Raw genomic sequence first — 25,216 nt, 5'->3', positions numbered from 1 at the left:
TGGAAGAGTTACACTGGTTAATTATTGGTGTTAACCTACTTAAAACCTAAGTCCTACTCAAATCCAAATCAACAGGTGAAACTTTCAAAATAACAGAAACAGCTAGGAATATTACAATCAGTGAATGCCGTGAACGGGCAAACAAATAAAAGCACCATTATCTTGATTAAAATGTCAGATTTCTCTGGGTTTACATTTCAGATTATTAAGTTTACATTTCAGATTATTAAGTGACTTGAGTGTGGAAAAGTTACATATTATAGCCTTAAACCAGGTGTCAGCAAAGTAAAACTACTTGGTGCAGAGTATTTTAATACATGCATAATTACTTTTCAAAACCCTTGTAATGTTCACCTTGTACACTGAACAATAAGCTGTATACACTTCAGGTGTCACTCATGTGGACCTCTACACCAACATTTTTTGAAAGGTTTCTTGCGAAAAATGTGAAGGAAACTAGCATGTATAATTCAGCTCAATAATACAAAGTCTATTACAATTTAATGCCTTCTCTAAGTGTGTTTGTGTGCAGTAAGAGTACAGATATACACCCACCCTAAGTGCTGATCCATGATGGCATTAAGCAGATGAGAGCAGAGGCTCCTCATGTCTCCTCCACAGCCTCCCCGCTCCTCTGGACGGGGCAGGTAGAGCTCTAAGCAGGCCCACTGCTGGTACTCCTGACTACACACAGTTATAAGGGGTATATTGACTTTATTTTTACTATTTGCCTAACCTACAAGGTTATGTATGTTTCCTGTCTTACCGCTCTGGGTCTGACAAGGCGTCTTCACTTCTCTGTACTCGAAGCTCATTAGCTAGCCAGTCTGAGAACAAAAGCTTGACAAACATTTTTTGTCTTGATTTTTTTTTTGGTTTTTTGTCGTTATTGACATCAATCCATCATGCGATTTCATTTCACACACGGATGAAAGTAAGAAAGCCACTGATTGCTCTCTAAGGCTCACTGAACATACTCTAATTCAAAACAAACTAAACCAAGATTTTACTGAAATGTGAAAGCAAGCGAGCCAGTGGAGCTATGTTACCTGATACTGTGGTATGTCTCCTAGCTGAGAGAAAGCAGGGTGCCTCCACAAATGCCAAGCAGTCTTACTCCATGTGCTGTTGGTGTCTGTGGCACTGCTCCACAGGCCAGGCAGGTTCTCCTCCTGGTATTCACTTACTGGACTAGAGGCAGCGATAGAAGCTCTTCTGGCTTCAGGCAACAGTCTTGGGATGAGGTACAGGAGCTGACCACACACAGTTATGTGTAGAATTAAATAAGTACAATAATATGATAATACAATAAGAATAAATATGTAAAGGTGAGACTTAATGTCCCCATCCTCACTCACATGGATCAAATTGAGTTCAGACTGTATTTGGCTGGAAATCTGAGTTCATGTATCTACATCATCTACCTCATTGTTTTCTTTTAATTTACATGTGTCAGAGTCAGAGAATTGCATATTAACATGTGTATTTGTTATTTTGATCATGGAAAGTAGCTACAGAGAGCTATACATTGTAGTCAGGATGTGTTTAGGTATCAGACACTAAATTAAAGCTTTTTAAGGTTAATCTACATTTTGCAAACAGGTAAGTGTAACTGTAAGGTAAAAAGTCTCTATTAGGTTCACTGGTAAGCTTAAAGATTTGCTCAATCAGAAATGTGGACTTGTACATAGTAAATAATAATAGGCAAGGTAAATAATAGAAGATTAAATCGAATTAAATTAAATTAAATTAAAATTTTATAGCATTCAAGGCCTCACATATTTATAATTTAAGACTATTTCATTAATACTTACTTACTAAATACTTTTAAGGCCTGATATTAATCAAATTGAATTCATGCTATTTTAAGACTTTTTAAGGACCCGCAGACCCCGTGTCATGTACCTGGCCTGTGGAAAACATGATTGGTTCCAGATTCCTAAATGTGAGAATCTGCTTTTCTCTATTTAACAACATTACATCATCATTATCATCATCATCATAAAATGAATATCCCTAGTTTAGGATGAATATGTATCACTATTTTCTGACATTTCACAGACTTAGTGGCAAATCAATTGCCTTGAAATTATCATATTATTATCATTATATTGCTCTGGCAAAAATAGCTGTAAATTGTCAATATCCATTTAGCAAGAGATAGGGGAGAACATGGCATAGTCTGATGCACCTGTTCACTCTATTTAAACACATTAACAGCTTCTACTGTTGCTTTATCAAGGCTTGTAAGTACAAGTTGGGATTATTTCCCTTTCCTGACAAGCCTGATACAAATGTTATGACCATTTTATATGATACAAAGAGGTACCTTCTTATAGAGGCTGCTGAGGATTAAGTCCTGCTGTTGTTGCTGAGGCAATGAGTCCCCTCTGCACATCCCATAACACACGGCTGCCACACACAACCTGGAAAGCAACAACAAGATTGCTCTACAAGCTCAACAACAAGTCTATAATGGATCAGCTGAAGTGTGTCACCTCACCTGACACAGAAGAGCATGTTACTGTGTGTGCTGCAGACGAGCGCTGAGCTCAGAGCTTCTCCAACAGGTACTGGCTCAGGAAGAATGGGCGGAACCAGCTGAACTAGAGGACCATGGGACATGGTGTTGTGGAGGTGGACGACGAATGCTGCCAGACCAAGTAAGTGGGCGGCACTCAGTGAAGAGCCCTTAATGAGAGAAGAAGTTTCTTAACCCTTTAAAACCCCAAGGTCCCCCAATTTTAACCCCAACCCTTGAAAATTGGCTTGGGGCTTAAAGGGTTAAACTGACAACCGACAGTACTGACAGTACTGATGAAGTACCGAAGGGAATGAAGCAGTTTATTGTTTCTTATTCAGTCCAAAAATTAACAACAAAAACATCCGTGCTTGAAGACATACAAAGAATTAACTGACACACAGTGAAAGACAGATGCACGAGTGTTTCTGAATATGAATTCATGTACCTGGTTATGAAAAAGGTCCCAAAGTCTGTGTATAAGGCTGGATAGGAGCTGTGGTTCACCAAGCAGCGCACTGACAAACCTGGAGGCCCACAGGCTCTGTCTGGACAGACAGAAGTATCTGGTGAGCTGGTGACCACAAAGAAACCCACTCAATCCATTTATTCACAGACCTGTGCTCTGAAAAGTGGTTCTCACTTGTTAGGAGGGTTAGCTCTTGAAGCGTCTAACATGCACTGGCAGAAGTTTCTTAGGATCATGTTTACAACCTGAGGACACAAGTGAGAGATTCTTTAAAGAATATACATAATTACAGACATACATACATACATAGAGCCAACAGAATACAGCAGAATGGGAAATCAGAAACATAAAACAAAGAAGTTAATGAATTTCATCAGCGCATACTTTGACGTGAAGCTCAGGGGATGGAGGACTGTTTGTGTTAAGTTTGATAACTGACAGTCCAATCAGCTCATCTGGACAAGCAGGAAAGATGACACTGAGAGTGTGTGAGATCCTGGACAGTTGTGCCGACATCTCTGAGGATAAATGACCAATGTGACAGGTATAGAATTAGGGATCTTGAGGTTAGGAATGTGACAGAACAAACAGTGGAAGAAACTGAACATCCAACATTCCAAAAATGTGTTCAACTCATTCCATCACAGAAACAAATGAGAGTCAAAACTTTCATGATATACATGTACATACGTGTATGTAATCTTTAGACTGGTGATTAACTGGTGATAGCATATTTTCATTATCTGAATTGGGATTAACTCTTAATAACCTCAGATGAGTGACTTGAGTGACCTGCTCCAACTCTCACCTCTTTTAAATCAAGACTGAAGACCTTTCCGTTTGACACTGCTTTTCATTGAAGCAATTTTAAAGCTTTAAAGCTTAAAACTTTTCTATTTTAGCCTACTTCCCTGTTTCTCAACAATGTTTTGTTTATGTCTTCTTACTTGTTTTTAAAATGTATTTTAAATGCAATTTTTAATGTCTTTTAATCTTATTTGTATTCTCCTGTAAAGCACTTTGAGTTGCTTGCGTCTTTATTTTGCAATACAAATAAACTTGCCTTGCCTGCCTTGCCTAAAAAGCTGAGAACATTGTTTGTGTACACAGAGTACAGCCTGACCGATTTATTGGCGGGCCGATATTATCGGACGATATTAGTCATTTTCCAAACTATCGGTATTGGCATTTATAATGGACAATAAATAAATACTTGAAAAATGAACTAAAAATGGACGAAACAACATCCAACCATGTTATGAGCGTTGGCGTCCACTAGAGGGCACTCTATAACAGGTCGAGTCTATGCCACCTGATTGACGTGCAGGACGCATCACATGTCACGGGTCACCATGCATAAGCAAATGCACTAGCTAGCTATCGTCCCTATTCTGAAGGGGAATGTTGAGAGGCACTTTCGAACTGTTCATAAAAAGTACAACACTGACTTCCCCTCTGTTAGAAAAAGAAAGCCACGTTGTCCCTACAAGTTTTGGAGCTGTGAAGGCTGCACACCTGAACAACTGGCTCCATGGACTCACCTTTCTCCGCTGATCAGCTGTTAGCCCAGCCAATCAGCTGTTATCCTCACCGATCAGCTGATAGCCTAGCAAGGCTAACTTTCAAACTAACTTTCAACCCCGGCTCGCAGCGATGTTGGATGGTTGCTGGCGGGGTCTTCAGGTGTTCAGTGCGAGAGCTCCTGGACCTCTGCTGTCACTTCACCCCAGGCTCCATCGCTGGGATTGGATCTCTGGGTCTCCTGCGTCGCCCTGGTGGTGTGCATGGAGCCTCCAGACGCAAGTTTGTTTATAGGGACAGAGCTATTCCCTCTGTGCGGACTGACAGGCAATACATTTACTCTTTGTTTTGTTTGTTTTACTTTAAGTGCTAAGATGATAAAGGCCTTCGTTGAGGCAGCTGCCTCCTTGTTTCATGATTTTAAAAACAAACTAGAAATATTATCATCAATCAAAGCTCTTCAGTTATCAACAAGTACAGTTACACAGCTCTGTGAAGTAATGGCGGAGGATTGGACACAGCAGCTTCGGAGAGACATTGCAGACTGTGAGTGTTTCTCACTGCAGTTAGGCGAGTCTACAGACACCAGCGATACAGCCCAGTTGTGCATTTTTATTCGGATGGTGCTTACAGATATGACTGAAGAAGAGAAGATATGATGGAACGAATGCTTGCAGGAAGTTCATTTTTCAGTTATTCAAAAGTTTTGTCTAGAAAACCCCCAGCTCCCGGTGTGCAAACTGTGTGCAATTTTGATTTCTGTTTGTCACCCATGTACATTACTGCTGTCAATTTTTGTGCAATACCAAGAGTTACATTACTCTCTCAATATCAGTTAAGCATTGTGTTATATAAAGTATACTCAGTGTATGTATATAAAAAAAAAAAATAGATGTTTAGTATTTGTTATGTAGGTAGATCATTTTGACCTGGTCATTTTGAAAGTGGCTCACTACTGATTAAAGTGTGGGCAGCCTGCTCTACAACGTCCCTGTTGGCAACATTCATGTTCACGCCATCGACCCTATAATATATTTTGATGTTCCTCTGTTCTGTTCTGACAATTAAAAAAAAAGTTTATTTTAAAACTGCATTATCACATTATTTCAGTTCATACCTAATGTTACGGAAATCTGTTTATGTTTTGTTATATTTGCCGTGATGACGGCCAGCGGAACAAGCTACTGCTAACGTGAGTAGTTCAAAGACCTTCTTTTTAGCAAACTCTGTGTACACAAACATTGTTCTCAATGCTCCTGTTAATGTGTAGAGACCCTGGTGATACTATGAGTGAAGTATCATGTTGTGTTGAGCCTTCTCAGTGTTTTAAAAATAGTGATTTTGATGCTATCGTTAAAGTACCGTAACGCTCCCATTGAAAACGAGTTTGACTCAACAAAAATACAGTAAATCTTAAAAGTGCCTCTTTTGTCGTAATTGTGCTTTACACGGCATTCACAAAAAAAACCTAGGTGAGTTTCGCTTTAAGTTCAGAGTTATCTGTACTTTGAGAGAAATACTATGTGAGTGTATCATTAGTTTCTTATTACATAGCATTAAATCACAAAGTGGTGTGTGTGTGTGTGTGTGTGTGTGTGTGTGTGTGAGTGTGAGTGTGAGTGCGAAAGTGATGTGCTGTATCTCCCAAAACTTGCCTACCTCCATCATTTCCCTCAACAAGCAGCTGTTTGAACTCCTGCAGCTGAATCTTCAGGATCTCCAGAGGATCATCATTAGTGTCCAAACACACTGCACTACCTGAAGACACAACAGAGTGTAAATTAAAGCCATCTGTCTGTTAGTTACCGTTACAATTTTACAACATCCCATCTATCTTTGAGGAGATTTCATGCTGTCCACATGCTGTCCCACTCTGCGGTATTATACACGAGACAGTCGCTCACAAATACCATCTTGCATGTATAACATAAACTACTATGCGGCCGATGTATATCAGATGTGCTCAGTTTCAAAAATATACATTATGTGTTAGAGTCAAATAAATCAGTAATGGTCAATCACTGAGAAATTAGTGTTACAGAGAATACCCACAGTCCTGCTGCCTCAGTTTCTGACAGGACTCCACATAAGATGAATACTGTGCAGCAGGGATCTTATCTGCTCTGAATACAGACAAACAACAGTCAGAACAGTGAAAAACACATAGTAATTACAAATAGCCATTGGTTAAGTGTAACGTTAACAGGCCCACAAACAAATATCATAAGCAAAGATGCTACCTTTAAATTTGCTAAAAGAATACATTTTTGGAGACAATCAATGCAGGAAGGGATAAAATCATATGAACTGATATCTTGAAAGTTGGTACACAGAGAAGGGATAACAACACTGAACTAGAAGAGCTATAATGCATATTCACTAACTTCTGGTGATAACTCACTTTTTCAGAACTTCTATGAAACTCATGCGAGTATCAGGTTTCACAGGCAGCTGTGAGAGAAAGACAGGTGAACTTGATTTAATGTTATGATGTGAAGATTTAAATGGACAAAACAACTTAAACCATCAGAGAATCTGTCGATCAAACAAAGAAAGTGCTCACCACTCTCGGTGTCAGCAGAGCAGGGAGAAATCGTGTCAGGAAATATGGCCTCCGGAAAATACTGTGAAGACAGAGGTGTCAATGACCTTTAATTTCGTACATGAATCCAAGGTTTAAAAAAGATCCTCATATACTCTGACGTAGATGATAATATGATTGATTACCTGGCCTCCATGACTGTGGGAGAGATTCTTCCTGTGCTTGCAAACAGAGCCACTGCCTTCTCCACATCCTGGACAGCCTGGCACTGGGGCTGCACATGCAAACATGATACTGTTATACTGTTGAGATATAAAAAAACATCTGGAGCTTCACAGCAAAACAAGACGGCAAGATTCTCCTTAACAACTGAAATCAATGGGGACTTGATTTAAATTGAGTTAAATCGAAATTTATTGATTGTAAAATTGTGCAGCATAATCCAAATTTCCGCAAGCCAAGAGATTCCAAACTGATCTGAAAAAACGTTATTTATTCATTTTTTAAGCCGAAATATCATATCAGATTTTTGAATGTAGGTCCCACTTTTGCCGCAAAACCGGTTTGACCTATCTAGGCATGGACTCCATAAGACCTGATTCATCAGACCAGACCACCTTCTTCCATCGCTCTCTTGTCCAGTTCTGATGCTCAATTGGCCATCATGGCCATTTTTGAAGGGTGACAAGAGTCAGCATGGGCTAATCTTCACAATTAAACTGTCAATCAAAAGTTTTACTGCACAAAATAATCCCATCTACATGTGGGGTGGTTGGCAGCTGATAAATGTAATTCATTACCCCTTTTCCACTGGTAAAAAATCCCACTTAAACCCACTAAGATCGGGCTTTTGTGTGCAATTAGAATGTGTTATTTCTGCATTTACGGGTCCATTGACTCTGGAATAGACACAGGTTTTTATCACCTCGACTCAGCTCGGCTTTGATTGAAACTTGAGACCGGATGGTTATTACTGGCTCAATAATAATTTTACTAGGTCCTGAGGTTTCATATTTTGAAATCTAGGTTCAAGCATGAGGAATAAATTCTATTATTACTCTGCCTGTTTTCTAAGCCCAAATAATGAAACAGCCTTATCAAAAAGGGTGTTCTATACCATCATCTCTCACCATGTCAGTGATTCAACAGGGGTCATTCACAAACAAACCACTGGGTGCCACTGTTACCTGCACTGATGTGATGCCTGCACCAGACACATGCTCATATAGACCCATGTCCTCCACTGACTCCTGCAAACACGCACGCACATACACAAAAAAACAAACAAAAAAACACACAAAAACTGTCTATTTAAATGATAACAAAACCATCATGTCATGTTACTGTTGAGATGTTTTTTTTAAGAAAAATGTAAAATAAAGCTGAAATAAAGTGATCATGTATTGATGCCGTTGAGCTACCCATACTCTTACCTTGAGGTCAGCCAGTCTGGTCTTGGCCAGAGAGACGTACTCCATCAGGAGGCTGCGGTGTTTCAGGGGTACAAATGGAGGGTGCAGGATGTGAACCTACCAGGTAAAAATTACAATCAAAAGTCACGGCTGGTTTCCAGTGCTTTTTTACACTGCAACTGTATCTTTTTAGTCCCTGACTCAGTGCAAGTTTTGAGTCTAGCACTAAATACAGACCAGAAGTGGAATAAGTATTCAGATCTTTTACTTAAGTAAAAAAAACAAATATCACTTAATCTTAAAATTATTCATTACACGTAAATGTCCTGGACATAAAATATTACTTAAGTAAAAATACATAAGTATTAGCAAGTAAAAATATTTAAAGTATCAAAGTAAAAGTAATTATAACACAGTAAAATGGTGTCTGTGACTGGGTTTAGGTCCTTCCACAGTATCAAAATAAAAGAAAATCTGGTGGTTGGTGAAATTATCAGTGGGAGAGAAAAGAGGAAAAAACACTGATACACAAGTTTGAACTCATTCATTCTTTTTGTCTTTTTTGTGAAATATTTAATAATTTGATCTCTTTGAACCACAAGCATTACTCATTGTTAGTTACATGAAACCACCTAAGAAGTTTGGAGGGATAAAGTAGACTATGTTATATAAGGGGTCATAAGCCAACAAAAGTTGCAAATGTGGTTTTATAAGCCTATGATGTTTTTTGACTAACACATCTTGAACTGAAAAGTAAGGGTAAAGGTAACCTTAGCTGTCAGATAAATGCAGTGCAGTAATAAATATTCCCCACTGAAATATGAAGCAGCATGAAATGGAAACAGTCAAGTAAAAATTTGTTCAAATAGTTATGGTATGTTACACAGTATGTTACACTCCATGTACCAAATATCATATGTATTTTTCCACTTATCTCTCTTCTTCTGAAACCTTTTGTATCTAATTGGCTCTTGGGCATGATCAACTGTTTATTGACATCAACAATAACTTTTTTACTGGTGAGATATTAGTACCACTGTCACCTTGAGGTACTGTGGTGGTTCAAAGGGCACAAGGTCGGAGAGGAACTTCAGCAGGAACACCAGAGATTTCTTACTAGCTGCATGGTAGCCACTGCCTCCACCAAAAGACATCTAAGAGGGCAGAAACAAAGAATGCTACTTGTAAAAATGATTAACTTAAATGGGCAGAGAGAATAATTAAGCTCCATGGATCTATATCTGAGACCAGGACAAACTGACAAAACTGTTAATCTGAACAACCCAACAGCAGTTTGGAAACTGTTGCATCATTGAGTTTATCAACAGGCCCATCAACCCACCTTTAGTTAATAATATTGAACAGCGCAGGCAAAAAAAGAGAACGGATTTTGTAGTGAACACATGCCATTACAACTGCTGGTTATGGTACTAAGAACGGGTTTGGCTCTGATCTGTGTTTGGAGGTAGTATCAGAGCCACAGCAGGGCTGGGATGGCACCTGAGTGAATGGATAAACCAGGAGTGCAGATCAGGGGTGTGTCAGTCTGATGGTGTTCACAGTCTGACAACTAAATAGATCCTTCACTCATCAAATAAAAGAGAAATGTCCCACAATTCATCCCACAAAGCAATGTTACAGGACCAAACAACAGTAATACGTTAACTGGGAGTCTCTTCGGCAACTAATATTAGGGGAAAAAAATACAGCATCCGTACATGGAAAAGTGTCTGTCATCCTGTCTGTCCTAGTGACTCTTTCTCTCATTCCAGACTTCCGGAAACTTTCCCCCAGAAAACAGCATCCCTCTTCTCGAGTGAGAGTCAGTCAGGGTCCTCGATTTACTCATGGTGTTTATATAATTATGTAATTAAGGGCAAAAAACATATATTTGTCATTTTCCAGGATGGATGGTGGGTCAGGATCTCAGGGTCAGGATCATTACACATTTTTACTGCATCCATATGATTATAAACAGTCTGTCACTACGTTATTAGATTAACAAGTGGACACAGGGATGTCAACGTCATGCTGTGTACCTCCATGCCTCTTTCGATTCAACAGCACTGGCTTAATGCCACTCCAGTGTTGGTTCACACTGAACCAAGCAGCACCGGCAGGCTGTATAAAATGACACACTGGAGGCAAAGGCTATATAAAGCGAGACTTCATTAAGGCGACAATGTGGGGTCTCTGTGACAGCCAATCAAACTATTTTTAAAGTAAATGTTTTAAACTCTACAATGCTTTGGGTTAAATACCTTCCAAAATGCTACACATTTAATTAACATTAAATTCTAATAGATTTAAGACAAAATATCAGGTTTAAATGAGCACCATAAAACACCTTTAAACCAAATAGCCAATAAATGGTGCTTAATATCAGCAGCACTAATCCAAACAAATTAATAAACTATGAGCTGTGTTGAAAAGCCGACATAAAAACCTTGAACCACTCGCTGTAGGAGGGGAAGATGCTGGCTCCTTCTAGCGCTCCCTGTCGAGCCAAAAGGAAGGCAGTTATCATGTTCTCCAGGTCATAGCCTTCAAATGCAGAGGTCAGCAGTCTGGACAGCAGCTCTAAATGAGGAAGAGAAACACAACAGACATAAACTTATTAACACTGGAGTCAATAGGACTGCAAGTCCTTCTTACACAATGTATGCATCCCTTTCTGTAAATACAAGTCTAACATATTAGTTGACTGGTTCAGAAAATCAAGCTTTAATTAAAAATGCTAACTACAAATACTTATATAAAGGTCCTTGTATCATGTGTTAGTTAACAGATAATACAGCCCTTATTAGTCCTAATGCGAAGTGTTAAAAAACAAAGCAACACAAACACAGTCATGTTTAGAGTACAGAACATTTATAAGTGCTTCACATAAAAATATGCCATATGAGTTTCTTATAATTGTTTATAATTATAATTACACATTTAACTTTAATTTAACTTTTAGGTATAACTTTAAATGTGCAACATTTAATCTCATAATATGTGTATTTATGATGCTATTATTACCACTTATTGTCTTATCAACAATTCATAATGTTAAAAAGAATCTTATAAAGGCCTTATTACATATAAATTAAAGCTTATTCCAATGATCTTACCCTAAGCATTACTCTTTGTTCATTCTAATGTAGCTATCTGGAAAAACACAATTGAAATGTTTATGATTTTGCTGGATTTTAGTGAAAACACAATTATCTAGTGTTACAGTATGAAAGTAGATGATGCATTTTATCATTTTTTTTCTTACATCAAATATTTTCTCTGCACAGAACAAAGGCACTTGGTAGGTTTAATCCTATTAATCAGTAAACGTCACTTTACATTAGTTAGTTTACCTCTCAGGCTAGGCTGGGCACAGGGGTTGTAAACCAGCACAGTAGAGAGGAAGCACAGGACGAGTTTCCAGTTAACTTCGTGGGTTTCCAATACCTGCTGCAGGTGACACAGCAGCTGCTCCACACTGAAGATCACCGCCAGCTTTTACACAAGAACAGCAACAAGACAGATGAGTCACAGCTGTTCATCGCAGCCAAGAACATCCTCATTGATAAATCAATACTCTTAGTACTGTGTTGCTCTGGGCTGAAGGCTACACACCTGAAGTGATGTGACTGTTGTCTACAGTTTCAAATACAGCAACGACACTGACTGTGTTCATAGCAGAGCGGTGAGGCTGGTAACTGCTGACATTATGTGCAGTCTGGACTGGCCTATATTATATATCAATAATATATGATTATCATGATATGGCTATATATCATCTTAGATTTTAGATATTAACATATCATAAGTCATTAGTGTCATCTTATCCTAGTTTTATATTAGTTGCTTTACAGTAATGTTGCAATTTCTATATTGAGGTAATTGGTCAAAAATATTGTAATATTTGATTTCTTTGCTCAGTCCCAGCATTTACAAATGTTTAAAAAGATATTTATTGTGTATCCTGATATAGCCTAAAAGGCTTGCTATATTATCGCCTAGCCCAATAATATAAAAAAAATAGCATAACATAACAAAGAAATCCACAGTCAGCCACTCACGGAGATACTAGCAGTCAAAAGTCCATAGATGAACAGAGAATATGAATTCATTGTGGCAAACTTCCTTATATGTGAAGGCTTATAAATGGACAACAAACATTTACCTTACGGAAAAGGCAGGTGACCAGTCGGCTGGCTTTTGCAAAGGTCCACTCGCTCTGCAGAGTGATGGCATCTGATACTGAGGATGTATGACCATGTTACACTTCAACTTTGCAGAAATCATCTTTTTAACCATTATAAAAGCAGCGTGTGCTGTACCTCAGGATACTTATTTCAAAGTTTTCCCAAGCCTGTATTTTCTGACAGAATTTGACATTCTCGTTGTATTGTTTACAGCAAAATTTAATTATAAATGTTGTTAAGCAAAAACAGTATCACGCTATGGATACCTGATATTTGATTCATGCATTTATTACTAGCAGGTTAGAGTAATGCAATGCACTTTTCACTGGTCAACCCATAAAGTTAATAGAAAACTTCAACTAGTTAAGAATTCTACTAACAGACTTTCAACAAAAACTAGAAAGAGGGTACATACTTATGAGCAGTTTAAGCTGCATTTTATGTTTGAAAAGTGCCATATGAATGTTATTACTGTTGTTAAAACAATGTCAATAACTTGTCTTTACCTGTGAGTCGAGGCTTGTAAGTGAGAGTGTGTGTGAGGGAATGTGTGAAGAAACACCGAAGGGCATCTTCTGATGCTGAACCTCCACACAATGAAGCATCAAACATCTGCATCCTGTAATAGATAAAATACATCATGTAGACTATAACCATGTATAAAGCCTTACTTAAATTCTTTTTTTCAGTTCATATATGACCCTGAAACTGAGAAGAGTTACACTGTGAGTGGCTGCTTTCTTAAAATACCTCCATGTTTAAATGAACAGCTTTCTGCTGCAGACAGAGTCAAGGGGCTGTGAGTCAATGTGTGAAGCATGCACACTGAGCAGAGAGAGCCAGTTACTGTTACTGTTCCACTTATTTAAGCAGTGTGATCACAGATGCCAGGTGCTCTGCTTCAGCATTTCAGGACCAGACAAGCGCCAGGAATGTTCATGCTCCAGTGTCAGAGTTTACTCTGAACAAGGCAGAACAGAAAAATCATGCAGTCAGCTGCTGTCCTGCTGGATTAGAGTCTTCCAAAAAATATAGTTAAGCTGCTAGACAACAAATCTGCACAGAAGATCTTGTGAGGTGCATCTTTTGAAGTTTATAATCTACAGTAACAGATGAAGCTAAAGGGGTGTAAGCTCAAATCTGGACAACTGAACAGCAAAGAAACATTAGCTGGACCAGCAAAATCCTGTTTTCTGTTGTGACACGATAGAAGCTGCTCAGCATGAATATACAGGAGCTGCATCCTTGGGTATTTTTAAAGATTTTGCCCTCAGGATCCCAAAATCAGATGCAGGCCAGTAATATGAGTAAGAGTTCTTTCAGGTGATTCTAATCACCTGATAAAATCAGAAAATATTGCATAAACATTGTATTTGAGGTATTTACTTTAAATTGCCATCAGTAAAACAAACATCAGCTGGATTAGAGTTAAAACAATTAGTCTATTAATCATATCTATTTGCAAAAAATCTATCTGCAACAATTCTGATGAAGTATTCCCTTTAGTCATCCATCAGTGCTTCATTCTTCTCAATTCAATCAAGACCTGTTGCTTTTCTTTTGAAGAAGTTTTATACTGTTGGTCAGAAAATAAAAACTTCAATAATTTAAATCATGAACCAGGAATGCTTAAACTGGTCATGGATCAAATAAATTATTTCCTCAATGTTCTTCTTCTTCTTGATGCTAGTAAACTGTATTTGGTTTCGCAAGATCACAAGTTATTCATGTCATTATGAATATAATCAATATTAATATGGTCTTCCCGAGATAGCAAAACAATGTATCATAAGTAAACTGTTTCATAACAAATTCTTAAGAGTGGACCATTACATGATTGTAGCCTATGAGACAGTATCACATCTGCTTTCATCTGCTCTCTCTCTACACAGAATTGATGATTAAAGTACTAGCTGCTCACGCTGTCATTACGTCTGTCACAGACTTACAAACATGGCGTAACAAACACTCTACCACTCTTGAGTGTCTCACTCTAAAAAGTCAGTGTGGAAACAAGCACTACATAGTAATACTATTGTTACATCTATCCCTGCATTAGCCATAATGAAATTCCCCCATCTCAAAGGTAAAACATTTAAATGGCAAACATTCAAAAAGTTCCTATGGTTTGCTATAAAACTAAAACTAAACCCAGCCCACAGAGCAGTGTGTGTGTTTCATGGTCCACTCTCATGAACCTTATGAAGTCGTTTTCTCATGATATACTTACTCGCTATCTTGGGGAAACAGCATTTCGTGATAATTACATAAATAACTCCTTATCACAGGAAAACAGAGGAACTAATATGTTTGGCCCGTGGCTGTTCAGGGCTTCGGTATATTTTGGCACAGCAATGCTGATCTAATAAACAATTTAATTTAATTTACGTTGTGACAACAAATCTTGTTTTCTTGAGATGATAAACTAAATTAATCTGTTATCACAAGAAAACAAGGATCTCTGTTATCTCAAGATAACCTAATGAGGAACTATAGACCAGATGATACTGCTGTAAGTATCGTTTTCTTATTAAAATGAGTACTAGAGTTGTATAGTCCAACAGTAATCACTATTACAGAGTGTTTGGTCAGTAACTCATGTCTCCCCTCACCCTGCTCATGCAGTAACGACTAAATACATTTTCTGAAAAGCTTTTTTCTGAAAGTTCTGATAGTATCCCTGGCCACTTCATCCAATCAGGACAGAAAACTCCATAAATAGACAGTTCTGTCTGCTTTTGAACACACAGAGTATTATCCTCCTGTTCTGGTTCCTATACCAACAATGGTGATAGCTCATAATACCAAACAAGCCAGGCGATGAAAAATGCTTCATGAAAAGAGAGAGGTGAGGTGTAGTTTCAGTGTGAGGAGTGAGAAACTGAAGGCAGGCATACGATTTATCACAGTGAGTTACAGATAAAACAAATGTCTCAAAAAATATATCTATAAATATATTCACCAATAATAGTGGTATACTGCAGCTAGTTTGGAAGTGAATATCACAGCATGTACTGTACATTCAGGTGCTGGTAAACCTGACCGGGTTGATGGTTATTGCTGTTTACCTGTTGATCAGCAGTTTAAATGAGTATTTGTCATTTTAGTGCTACAGAAAACAGTAAGAATTGAACCATTTCAAACATTATTTTTATGAAATGGGTTCAACCAGGTTTTTTTCTTCTTCTATTTCTTTCTTTTTTTTTTTTAAATCCTAGGTATTCCTTTGACCAAGTCACTTTTAAGTTTATATTTTACCTGAGCCAAGGAAGACAGAATTTAGACATTATTGACACTGTAAATGGTGCACCTTGCATATGTAACTCACTGTAATTATTTTTATCTGTCCTTTTTGGTGATTTTAAGGAATTTATACAGAGTACCACATTTTAAAAGGATGTCTGCTATTGCTATTTCATACAAATACACAATGTCCTTGTATATTGCTAACTGTCTGTGTATGTTCTCTGTCATGTTTTGTTTGTATATATATATCGATCTTTAGACAGAGACTTCAGACTCATATTTACTATCTAATTTCATCAAGGTGAACGAGATAAAATAAAAGATCCAGAACCATAGCTCAGCTCCTGTTCCAGCTGTCTTCAGCACTGGACTCTTTTCCACAGTGTCTAGAAGCCCTGGAGAAGACAGACAGAAAAACAATGAAATGTTAAAAAGCAAGAAAAAAAGTAAAGTAGTAAAAGTAGTGACACTTAGACATCTTCACAGTTAAGGAAGTCGAATAGAGCTTCCCAGGCCCAGAGGTGAGACTGAAAGTGCTTTTATAAATATTTCATCAGCACAGGACAGAGTAAGATGGACAGGGATAAGTAGACTCACAGAAGAGCATGTCATCCAGTACTGAGCAACACAGCAGGGAGATCCTCTTGTCTGCAGCTGCTGGCTCGTGGTTCCGCTCAAAACCATTTTCCACCAAGACTCCAAGCACAGCTAAAAGACAAAAAATCTGTTACAAGCATTACCCTTAGCAACAGCATGTCTTTTGTTTTTTTTCCTTTGTGTCTTGGGTGGTCTCAGTTAAAGGAAATATCCTGGTAGTGAAGATGACTTGCTATACAGTGAGCAAGTGATTGATGATGATAATGTATAACTGAAGTTTACACATTATCTATTCTTTTAAAATGTAATAAAAATGTAAATAAAAAGTAACCGTGTTGTGTTGGGTAACAAATGTAATTTATGTTGCCCTTTTCTTAAGGCAATGTGTGAGAATAAAGGTCAGCAAAGACAATATTCAGTCTTCAATGTTTTAGTCATGACATTTAGGGAAATATGCTCCAATATGCTGCCAGGATGCCAAGACAATCCATAGCAGTCTCATCTCATGCGTATGTTAGCTTTGCTTATTGTAAAGGCTGAAAGTAGGGAGAAACAGCTAGCAGACAGACAGGAGATCACGACTGATCATACAAAGTGACAAGGTTACAGGGTCAATTTATTGTCATTTTTTAACACAGAAGTGTTTAAAAAAAATATATGTCTGAGTCCTTTGTACTACATCTACTCTTTTCGTGTTGATAATGAATTGAGGAATCTCACATCCTGGGGGTTGCTCTGCAGCCTGGTATGGCAGCAGAAACTTCGGTATCTATTGTCAGATGGCAGCAGGGTGAACAGACCCTGGCTGGTGTTAGTGACACTTGTGAATTGAGAGGTCTGCATAGAGCCTAAAATATGCTAAAAGACAACATCTGAGGGTGTGTAGATGGTACCAGTGATGTTCTGGGAGGTTTTAATCACCCACTGTAAAGCCTTCCTTGACCAGAATCTGGCACTGGAATTCAGCCTTCCTAAGTTTCCGTAGGAAGTAGACCCTTTTATTTTACCATAGAAAATGTTGTTTAATTTAAGTCAGTTAAATCGACATGATAAAACTACAAAAAAGGATAGTTAGGAACAAATACTTCGAAGAATTAAATAATGACAACTAGTCTCTAGCTAACACCCCGTGGATGCAAATGGTCACCTAGAGGGTGATAGGGATCACACATAAAATAACCTATTTGTCAAATGACATAGGCCTAAATCCCAGGGGGACAGGGGGCACGATCCCCCATTATTGGAAAAATTTGGTTTCATGGTGTCCTGACAAGGTCCTCAGGATCAGTGTTGTTTTTGTGCCGGCTCTTGGTGATAAACAGTTTTGTGTATAATAATAAGCAATTTTCAGATGAATTAATGAACACGTCTTCCATGAATAACAACTACAACTTGTAAAAATAGTCTGTGTGCTTACTTGACAACACTTTTAGCTGAACTTGTCTGGTCTCTTCTTCTCCTTCAGGAGGTGTCCAGCCACAGAGAGCCTTCAACTGATACACCAACCACATTCTGACACCGTCATCACTGAACGAAGGAAAAGAAACAAAAGGACAAAACCGAGCAAGGGGTTAAAGATCGCTCTCTGCAGACTTGATATTTTATTTTGATATCTTTCTTTGTAAACTCATAATTTGAAGATGGCTCTCTCTGCACCCACACAGGGGCGCTGCAACAGCAAAACTGACAGTGACCATGTCTGTCTTTGTAATGGGACTTCAACCATTTAAAGCAATCAAGGTTAACTTATTTGTCATTCTACTATAAAAGTAGCACTACAAAGTATTTTTTTTTACATTAATTCAGATTTGAATTTCAAGATAACATTGACGGTCATTGTTAAATGTTTACATGCACTTGTAAAGAACATGTACTGTATATCATGGTAGTCTTGAGTTCCAATGCTTTCTATAACTCGTAATATTTCTATGATGGAATGAGTGGAACGCATAGTACTTTGTCATAAAAAAACATCATGAAATTCATTTCAATAATGACTTTATCATAGGTCTTCTGGAAATGTGACCAAATCTGCTGGCTCAAAAAAATACATATAATAAACTGAACCATACATTTTAGTAAGTTGTGTGAATCAAACCTTCGTGTAAAAGCATAATTACTATGCAAGTGGCGCCTTTAAGATTTACCATAGTTTCGTTTTCGGCTCAAACTCATTTTCAGTGGGAGACCCTGGTGATACTACAAGCAAAGTTTCATGTTGTGTTGAGCCTTCTTAGTGTTTTAAAAATAGCATTTTTAATGCCAGTGTAAAAGTACCCCATGCACTCCCACTGAAAATGAGTTTGAGCCAAAAACAAAAATACAGTCAATCTTAAAATTGCCTCTTTTGTCATAATTATGCTTTTAAACGAAGGTTTGACTCGGGTACATTCACAAAAAGAGCCTAGGTTGCATTTTGGCGAGAGTTTTACTTTAACAGGGCTTGTTTGATTCATGCATTAGACTCAGCAACAGACACTACAGTTGGAAAGTCAGATCAGGTCAGCACTGATCTGAAAGAGCACCATATTGAATAGGACAGTCAGGAAAGTTACAAGGAGCCATTTCAAAGCACTTACAGGTCCCAAGATCAAATGTACAGCAACTGTTTGTATAAAAGTAAAAAGTACATAGCACAGTTGTGTCACTGCCATGATCAGCTGGTTGTATTATGCTGTGGGGCTGTTTGGCTGCCAGTGGATCTGGTGCTCTAAAGACAGTAATTGGAATAATGAAGGAGCATTTTCTCCAAAATCTTCAAGAAAACCTAAAATCATCTGCCACAAGATTGGGTCTTGGGTGCATTGAGTGTTCCAAAAGGACAATGACTGCAAACACACATCAGAAGTGGTGAAGGAATGGCTACATCAGGCTGGAATTGAAGTTTTGGAATTGCCTTCCCATGTCCTGATGTGAACTCCATTGAGAACATGTGGACTGTGCTGGAGAAACAGGTCTGTGCCAGGAAGACAGCAATGTAAGCTGAAACGTTATGTAATGATATAGGTTCCACTCATCACAGAAAGATTAGAGCTATAGAAATCATTGGGACTCAAGACTGCCATGATATACATGTTCTTTACAAGTGTATATAAACATTTCACCACAACTTTAAATGCTATTCCTTTAGTTTTGTTTAAAGGGCCAAAAAGCAGCTACATTTCTCAATTATGTATCCGACTTCTCAAAAGATTCAAATCCTTATGTTTGTAGAGCTAAAGATACTCGTTCCATAATTGTAACTGTCTTACCTCTCTAAAATGTACTTCAGAGTGAGGATGTTGTAAAGGTGAAAATTATAAACCACCTCCAGTTTGGGTGACCTCTGTAAAAAAAAAAAAAAAAAAAACACAGAATATTTAATTCACTACATCCATTACATCATGTAAGAAAGTCAAGCCGAGTTTTTCCAATTGTGGCAGTTTAGGCCAACTGAAAATGGATACATAAATAAACTTAGTTTCTGTTTTCTTATCTTGAAATACATCAAGATTTTCTTCAGTTTTTACTTCTTCATCTGAAAATAACTTTGATCTGAAATCCTAAATAAATACATTTTTAAGTATTCCTTGAATTCAATCTTCAATCAATCAATCAATCAATCTTTATTTGTGTGGCGCTTTTCATCCAGAGGAGTAGTTCAAAGTGCCTTAGAGAGATTAAAAACAACTACAGAAAAAGAGAAACAGCAAATAAAATTGAGAAGAAAATTAAAAGAACCCGATTCTCCCACCCCCACAGACATGCACAGAGACATACACAAATACATACACATTCATACATACACTCACACATATGCATGCAAACACACAGACTCAACACCCACACATACACTAGCTGTCACTAGAGAGACATGGCTGGGCAGCGAGACCTGAGGAATGGAGGAAGCTGCCTTTGGGGGGCCAACCACACTGAGAGCGATCCCAGTCCAAGGCCTCAGGGAGTGCCGCCACAGGGACCACCCCTCTAGCTACCCGGGCCGAAACCGTCCATGGGACAGTACCCCCAACGGCCAGACCAGAGACAACTCCCAGTCTGGCAGGCCCCCATGAGGAAACACTGGAGATTAAAAACTGACAGTCTAAAACAGTCAAATAAAGCAAAAAGCATGGAAGCTAAAAACATGAGGGACTAAGACATAAAAGCATAGACTAAAAACATGAGGGACTAAGACATAAAAGCATAGACTTAAAACATGAGGGACTAAGACATAAAAGCATAGACTTAAAACATGAGGGACTAAGACATAAAAGCATAGACTAAAAACATGAGGGACTAAGACATAAAAGCATAGAGGCTAAAAACACAGAGGGACTAAAACCTAAAAGCATAAAGGCTAAAAACACGAGAGGCTAAAACATAAAAGCATAAAGGCTAAAAACACGGGAGACTAAAACATAAAAGCATAGAGGCTACAAATGTGAGAGATTAAAACAGTAAAAAAGGATAAAGGATACAAGTGCTCTGATTAGCACAACACAAAAGGAATTATTAAGAATTTAAAATCAATTAAAAGCCCGGTTAAAATGGTGTGTCTTGAGCCTCTTTTTAAAAACCTCAACAGTCTCCGCGACCCTGAGGTTCTCCGGCAGGCTGTTCCAGTCGAGGCCCATCATAACTGAAAGCCGCATCCCCATGCTTTTTAGAACTAACCTGTGGTATAGTCAAGAGGCCAGTGCCGGAGGACCTCAGTAAAAGCAGGTCAGATAAGTAAGAAGACACTTAAAAACTAGTAAAAGAACCTTAAAATCAATCCTGAAACGCACGGGGAGCCAATGCACCGTTCACCATAGTACAAAGCTGAGCGTCTGGGCTGGAGCGACTCTCTACTTCTCCAAACCGAGGCTGCGCTGATCGGTGATAACGTTAGGGAACAGACCGACTATAGACATGTACTTTCCCTATAAACTATCCCTTTAAAGCATATTTTGGTGATTACTGAGATAACATGCAGTGAATTGCAATTATTTGGCTCACGATAATCTTACCATGAAATATTTGGATCATCTTATCTAATGTAAAACCTCATGAGAGGCAAATAAATTTGTTAGGCCAAATATTGAGTGGATAAACTCTAACATGCACGCAGACATACACACAAACACCCACCTGATCTTTTCTGTACTCCTGCCAGAGCAGTTTGGGGCAGAAGACTCCCTGTGATAGCAGTTGCTTGCTGGACTCGAGCAGGACACACAGTTGGACCTAGAATTAACAGGATGGGGGGATTTCATGTTATCTGCCCTCTGAAAAAGAATTCTGCAGTAATGAAAGGCATACTCAGGATGGAACTTCTGTGGCTGAACAATATTAAACCACAGAAGCAACAAACCATCAACAGAGGTCATGCAGCAACCCTCTTCAACATGCACAACAGTGAAGTTGTGATGCTAGGGAAGTTAAATAGAAAAAACACCAAGTCACTGTTTATATGTCACAACCACACTGACACATGGTGTCAAAAAAACAAAAGGCACACACAACAGAAAAAAAGACAGAGAACAAACAAAGGCAGCCATAAAAAAGGACAGAAGACAAAAATAACCCCAGAAATAAAAGTTTAGAATCACCCATGTATTAACCCATAGTAATGGAGGGCAGTGCTCTGTAATCCAGCATTTACCTGTGTAGTGCCACACGTCAGTCAGCCCTGAAATATGCGGCATGTTTCAGATGCATACTACACACTTAATATATAAATTATGTACTACACATTACCATTTAAGTGTACTGTTTTAGCAGCTGGCTTAAAAATTAATTTAAAAAAAATTAAATTAAACTTTGATTCTGGAAAGCTGCGGCCATATAACTCTCCAAATAGAAATAAAAATGTATTTTTCGATATTTCTCACTCACTTTTACCCTAACACATGTCACTTTTTTGGAGTAAACACACTAAAAATGCTGTTTAAGATTAGTGTGTAATTAGAAATTAAACCACACTGATGGTCTGGTGATGGGTTTTTGAAAGCCAATAATGATATTGTAGACTTAAGATGCTGACAAAGGTTTATGTTTTCGCACTTTTATTGCACACAGAGTTCTTCCATTGGACTAATAATCAGTAACAACCAGATTTTCTTTTAAGTTTAGTGCACAAGAAGTCAGCCTTAGGTGAAGAACTCAGTGACAGAATCACACGTTTTACAGAGAATATGTGTCTAAATGAAAAATAACACTAGTGATATAGACAATCTTCTTCATGGCTCCAGTGGCACCAGCACTGACACACTCAACCAGCATGATGTTGATGAGGCGACTAACGGTTTAGATGGTCCTTCAACAAACTCTCCACAGTTAACCATGCGTTTACTATTGTCTGGGGGCTTGTTTTTTATATTTGCATGAGGGTTCAGCCACAAAACAATAATGAGTCAAAACCTACAGTCAGCCACTTACTCGCTGGGAGCAGGTGAGCAGCCCTCTCCTCCTGTCCTCTTCTTCCTTTTCAGCCTCCGTTCCAGTGATCTCCATCAGTCTCTCCAGTACCATCTTCACTGCCAGCACTGCCATTGGGACACCCAGCTGCAAAGACTGCCGCCTCAACTCACACACTGTCCACAGACAATACAACACATCCTGCAGTTCATAGCATTTACTTTGCAAGCAAACAACATCAGAATATTAATAGTTTTTCATGTCTCAGCTAACTCAAATTTCAGATCTTGAACAGTCCAAACACACAACAAAGAGACACTACTTTTTTTCCATCATAGTTCTACAGCTGTTGTGTACAGCAGCAGGTATCTCGTGGACAAAGTCTGTCACAGGAGGTGCCATTTCAACTTTTGTTACATTAGGAATGTTCAGCACATTTCTGAGATTTGGTACTCACCCAGCAATGAACCTGCCATGGCACATGAGTTTCCTTTCGACTCTTTCTGCTCTCCAGTCTGAGGGCGAAAAATGTTGCACAGATCTGGATTCTACAAAAAGTGTAAAAAAACAAAAAACAAAACAAAACAAAACAAAAACAAAGACACATTAACGGAATATTAGAGAGAGGACACTAACTTTTCAATTTGAGCATTCACTTCACTATCAGTTCCCTCTTCTAAAACAGTTCCAAACAAAATTAGTACTAGCCTACTCCTGATGAAACGGTGGAGCTGCTTTTCTAAAACTTCTTGAAAGCCATTGTGTATTCTGTGTGTCTTATATGTACAATCCTTTTTGGCCAGTGAAGCAAACTCCCAGAACAGTTTCCACCAAAGCCAATCAAGTGGTATCAAGGTAAATGCAGTATAATGGCAAGTTATGACATCATCTGACAGTCATGACAATATCAGTTGTTACACACATCTCTCTCAGTACACAAATTAGTAACGTATGTCATTATTATGACTTTAAGTTGTATCCATTGTTGAGGAGCCCAGTCAGTTTCTGCCTTCATCCTGAAGTCTTGTCACTCACCCCAACCTCCCTGAGCAGACTGCAGAGGTTCTGCTGCTGCCCCAGCAGCTGGATCGTTGCCTCCTGCAGCTGCTGTCCATCCTCCTCCTTCAGCCTCTTCAGCACGCGGCCAGCTGGCATACAACAGCAGGAAAAACACATAATGCATTTCAATTATGTTTCAGTTTTTCAAATTCGATTTTTGCATGGACAGAGTTTAAATATTGTACAACAGAATGTGTATAGAATTCTGTTACTTTGTTCCAAAGTCATAGCCAGAACTTATCTAGTCTCAAAAGGTTCTCTAAGTTGTCATACTTTTAAGACCTGACGTATTTATTTACAGATGCCTTTAGTAGGTTATTTCCTTGAAAATGATTGTGAATAGGGATGGCTCACCATTGAAGGCCAGGCCAAACTTAACTTAAAAAGCTGCGATTATATAATGTCAGCGCTAAAGGTCGAAGCATGATAATTTACCGTCTTTACCGTCAGTATATATCGAGACAATACAACAACATGAACGGGGAAAATTTACTAGGTTTATTTCAGACTGTATTCATCATCATACTCTACAGATGATAACGCTGACTCGGTCCAGCTGTCAACTCACCCAGGAGGTTCGACACAGTCCTCTTCTGGGAAACCGATTCACACGATGCACTGAGTGACATTCCACTTTGTTTGACAACGCTTCGAGAGTCACTCGACTTTTTAACCAATAAGTCCTTTAAAATGAATATATTAACAGAGCTTTTGAAAATAATTCACATAACATGTAATCGTTTGCTCCCTGGTTTGGTTTATCAAGCTGCGGTGGGACTGTTTGCTTCGCTCTCCTCCATGTTTTCCCTCGCGCTCTTCTCTTTCACTGGTCTAAGCGAGAGCCAATCAGGATAGACTATACACAGTTCTACGTCACATGATCAGCGCCGAAATAAGAATACGTACATGAAATATATCATATCTTTCACTTTCATTATATTTTTATAAGACATATTTTAATGTATATATTATTGTATTTAAAAAAAAAACATTATGATATTATAGATAAATAATTAATCGTTTAGTTTTAAAAAAAATCTGACACGTTGATTACAGCCAGAGCATGACGTCACGTGAAAATCTGTGTGATTAATAGAAAATGCAGCTACAGTTTAAAAGGTCTCGTCTGTCTGTTTGTTTGTTTGTTTGTTTTTGTAGATTTAAAAGGTCAAGCTTTGATGGCCAGTGTATTCCTCTGCCTGACTGTACTGAATTAAAAACAAATCAAACGCATGCATTTATGCATTCGTGGAACAAACTAAATTAGTCAGGGCTACACAACAG

General features: G+C 38.3%; 1 protein-coding gene across 3 annotated transcripts in view; it reads right to left on the bottom strand.

Annotated features, from left to right (window-relative positions):
• Positions 1–24,773, bottom strand: part of LOC119024083 (Fanconi anemia group A protein) — a 29,996-nt gene extending 5,223 nt beyond the window's left edge. For all 3 annotated transcript variants that reach the window (XM_037106523.1, XM_037106526.1, XM_037106524.1), the window contains exons 1-29: positions 24,501–24,773; positions 23,909–24,021; positions 23,331–23,421; positions 22,895–23,049; positions 21,605–21,700; positions 19,747–19,820; positions 17,913–18,022; positions 16,496–16,606; positions 16,230–16,293; positions 13,159–13,271; positions 12,631–12,707; positions 11,819–11,960; positions 10,912–11,045; positions 9,509–9,619; positions 8,487–8,582; positions 8,241–8,303; positions 7,239–7,327; positions 7,075–7,135; positions 6,913–6,962; positions 6,564–6,634; positions 6,171–6,269; positions 3,375–3,508; positions 3,165–3,235; positions 2,970–3,069; positions 2,504–2,691; positions 2,330–2,426; positions 1,050–1,253; positions 767–840; positions 556–684 (exon numbers count right to left, since the gene is read on the bottom strand). In XM_037106523.1, coding sequence (XP_036962418.1) covers positions 556–684; positions 767–840; positions 1,050–1,253; positions 2,330–2,426; positions 2,504–2,691; positions 2,970–3,069; positions 3,165–3,235; positions 3,375–3,508; positions 6,171–6,269; positions 6,564–6,634; positions 6,913–6,962; positions 7,075–7,135; positions 7,239–7,327; positions 8,241–8,303; positions 8,487–8,582; positions 9,509–9,619; positions 10,912–11,045; positions 11,819–11,960; positions 12,631–12,707; positions 13,159–13,271; positions 16,230–16,293; positions 16,496–16,606; positions 17,913–18,022; positions 19,747–19,820; positions 21,605–21,700; positions 22,895–23,049; positions 23,331–23,421; positions 23,909–24,021; positions 24,501–24,561 — 2,978 coding nt within the window. In that variant the 5' untranslated portion in view covers positions 24,562–24,773. The remainder of the gene's footprint in view (positions 1–555; positions 685–766; positions 841–1,049; positions 1,254–2,329; positions 2,427–2,503; positions 2,692–2,969; positions 3,070–3,164; positions 3,236–3,374; positions 3,509–6,170; positions 6,270–6,563; positions 6,635–6,912; positions 6,963–7,074; positions 7,136–7,238; positions 7,328–8,240; positions 8,304–8,486; positions 8,583–9,508; positions 9,620–10,911; positions 11,046–11,818; positions 11,961–12,630; positions 12,708–13,158; positions 13,272–16,229; positions 16,294–16,495; positions 16,607–17,912; positions 18,023–19,746; positions 19,821–21,604; positions 21,701–22,894; positions 23,050–23,330; positions 23,422–23,908; positions 24,022–24,500) is intronic.
• Between the last annotated feature and the right edge of the window lie 443 nt (positions 24,774–25,216).

Source organism: Acanthopagrus latus, chromosome 8 (genome assembly GCF_904848185.1).
Source record: "Acanthopagrus latus isolate v.2019 chromosome 8, fAcaLat1.1, whole genome shotgun sequence".
NCBI classification, from domain to species: Eukaryota; Metazoa; Chordata; class Actinopteri; order Spariformes; family Sparidae; genus Acanthopagrus; species Acanthopagrus latus.
The sequence above is the reverse complement of the archived record's forward strand: the minus strand, read 5'-3'. Positions and strand labels throughout refer to the sequence as shown.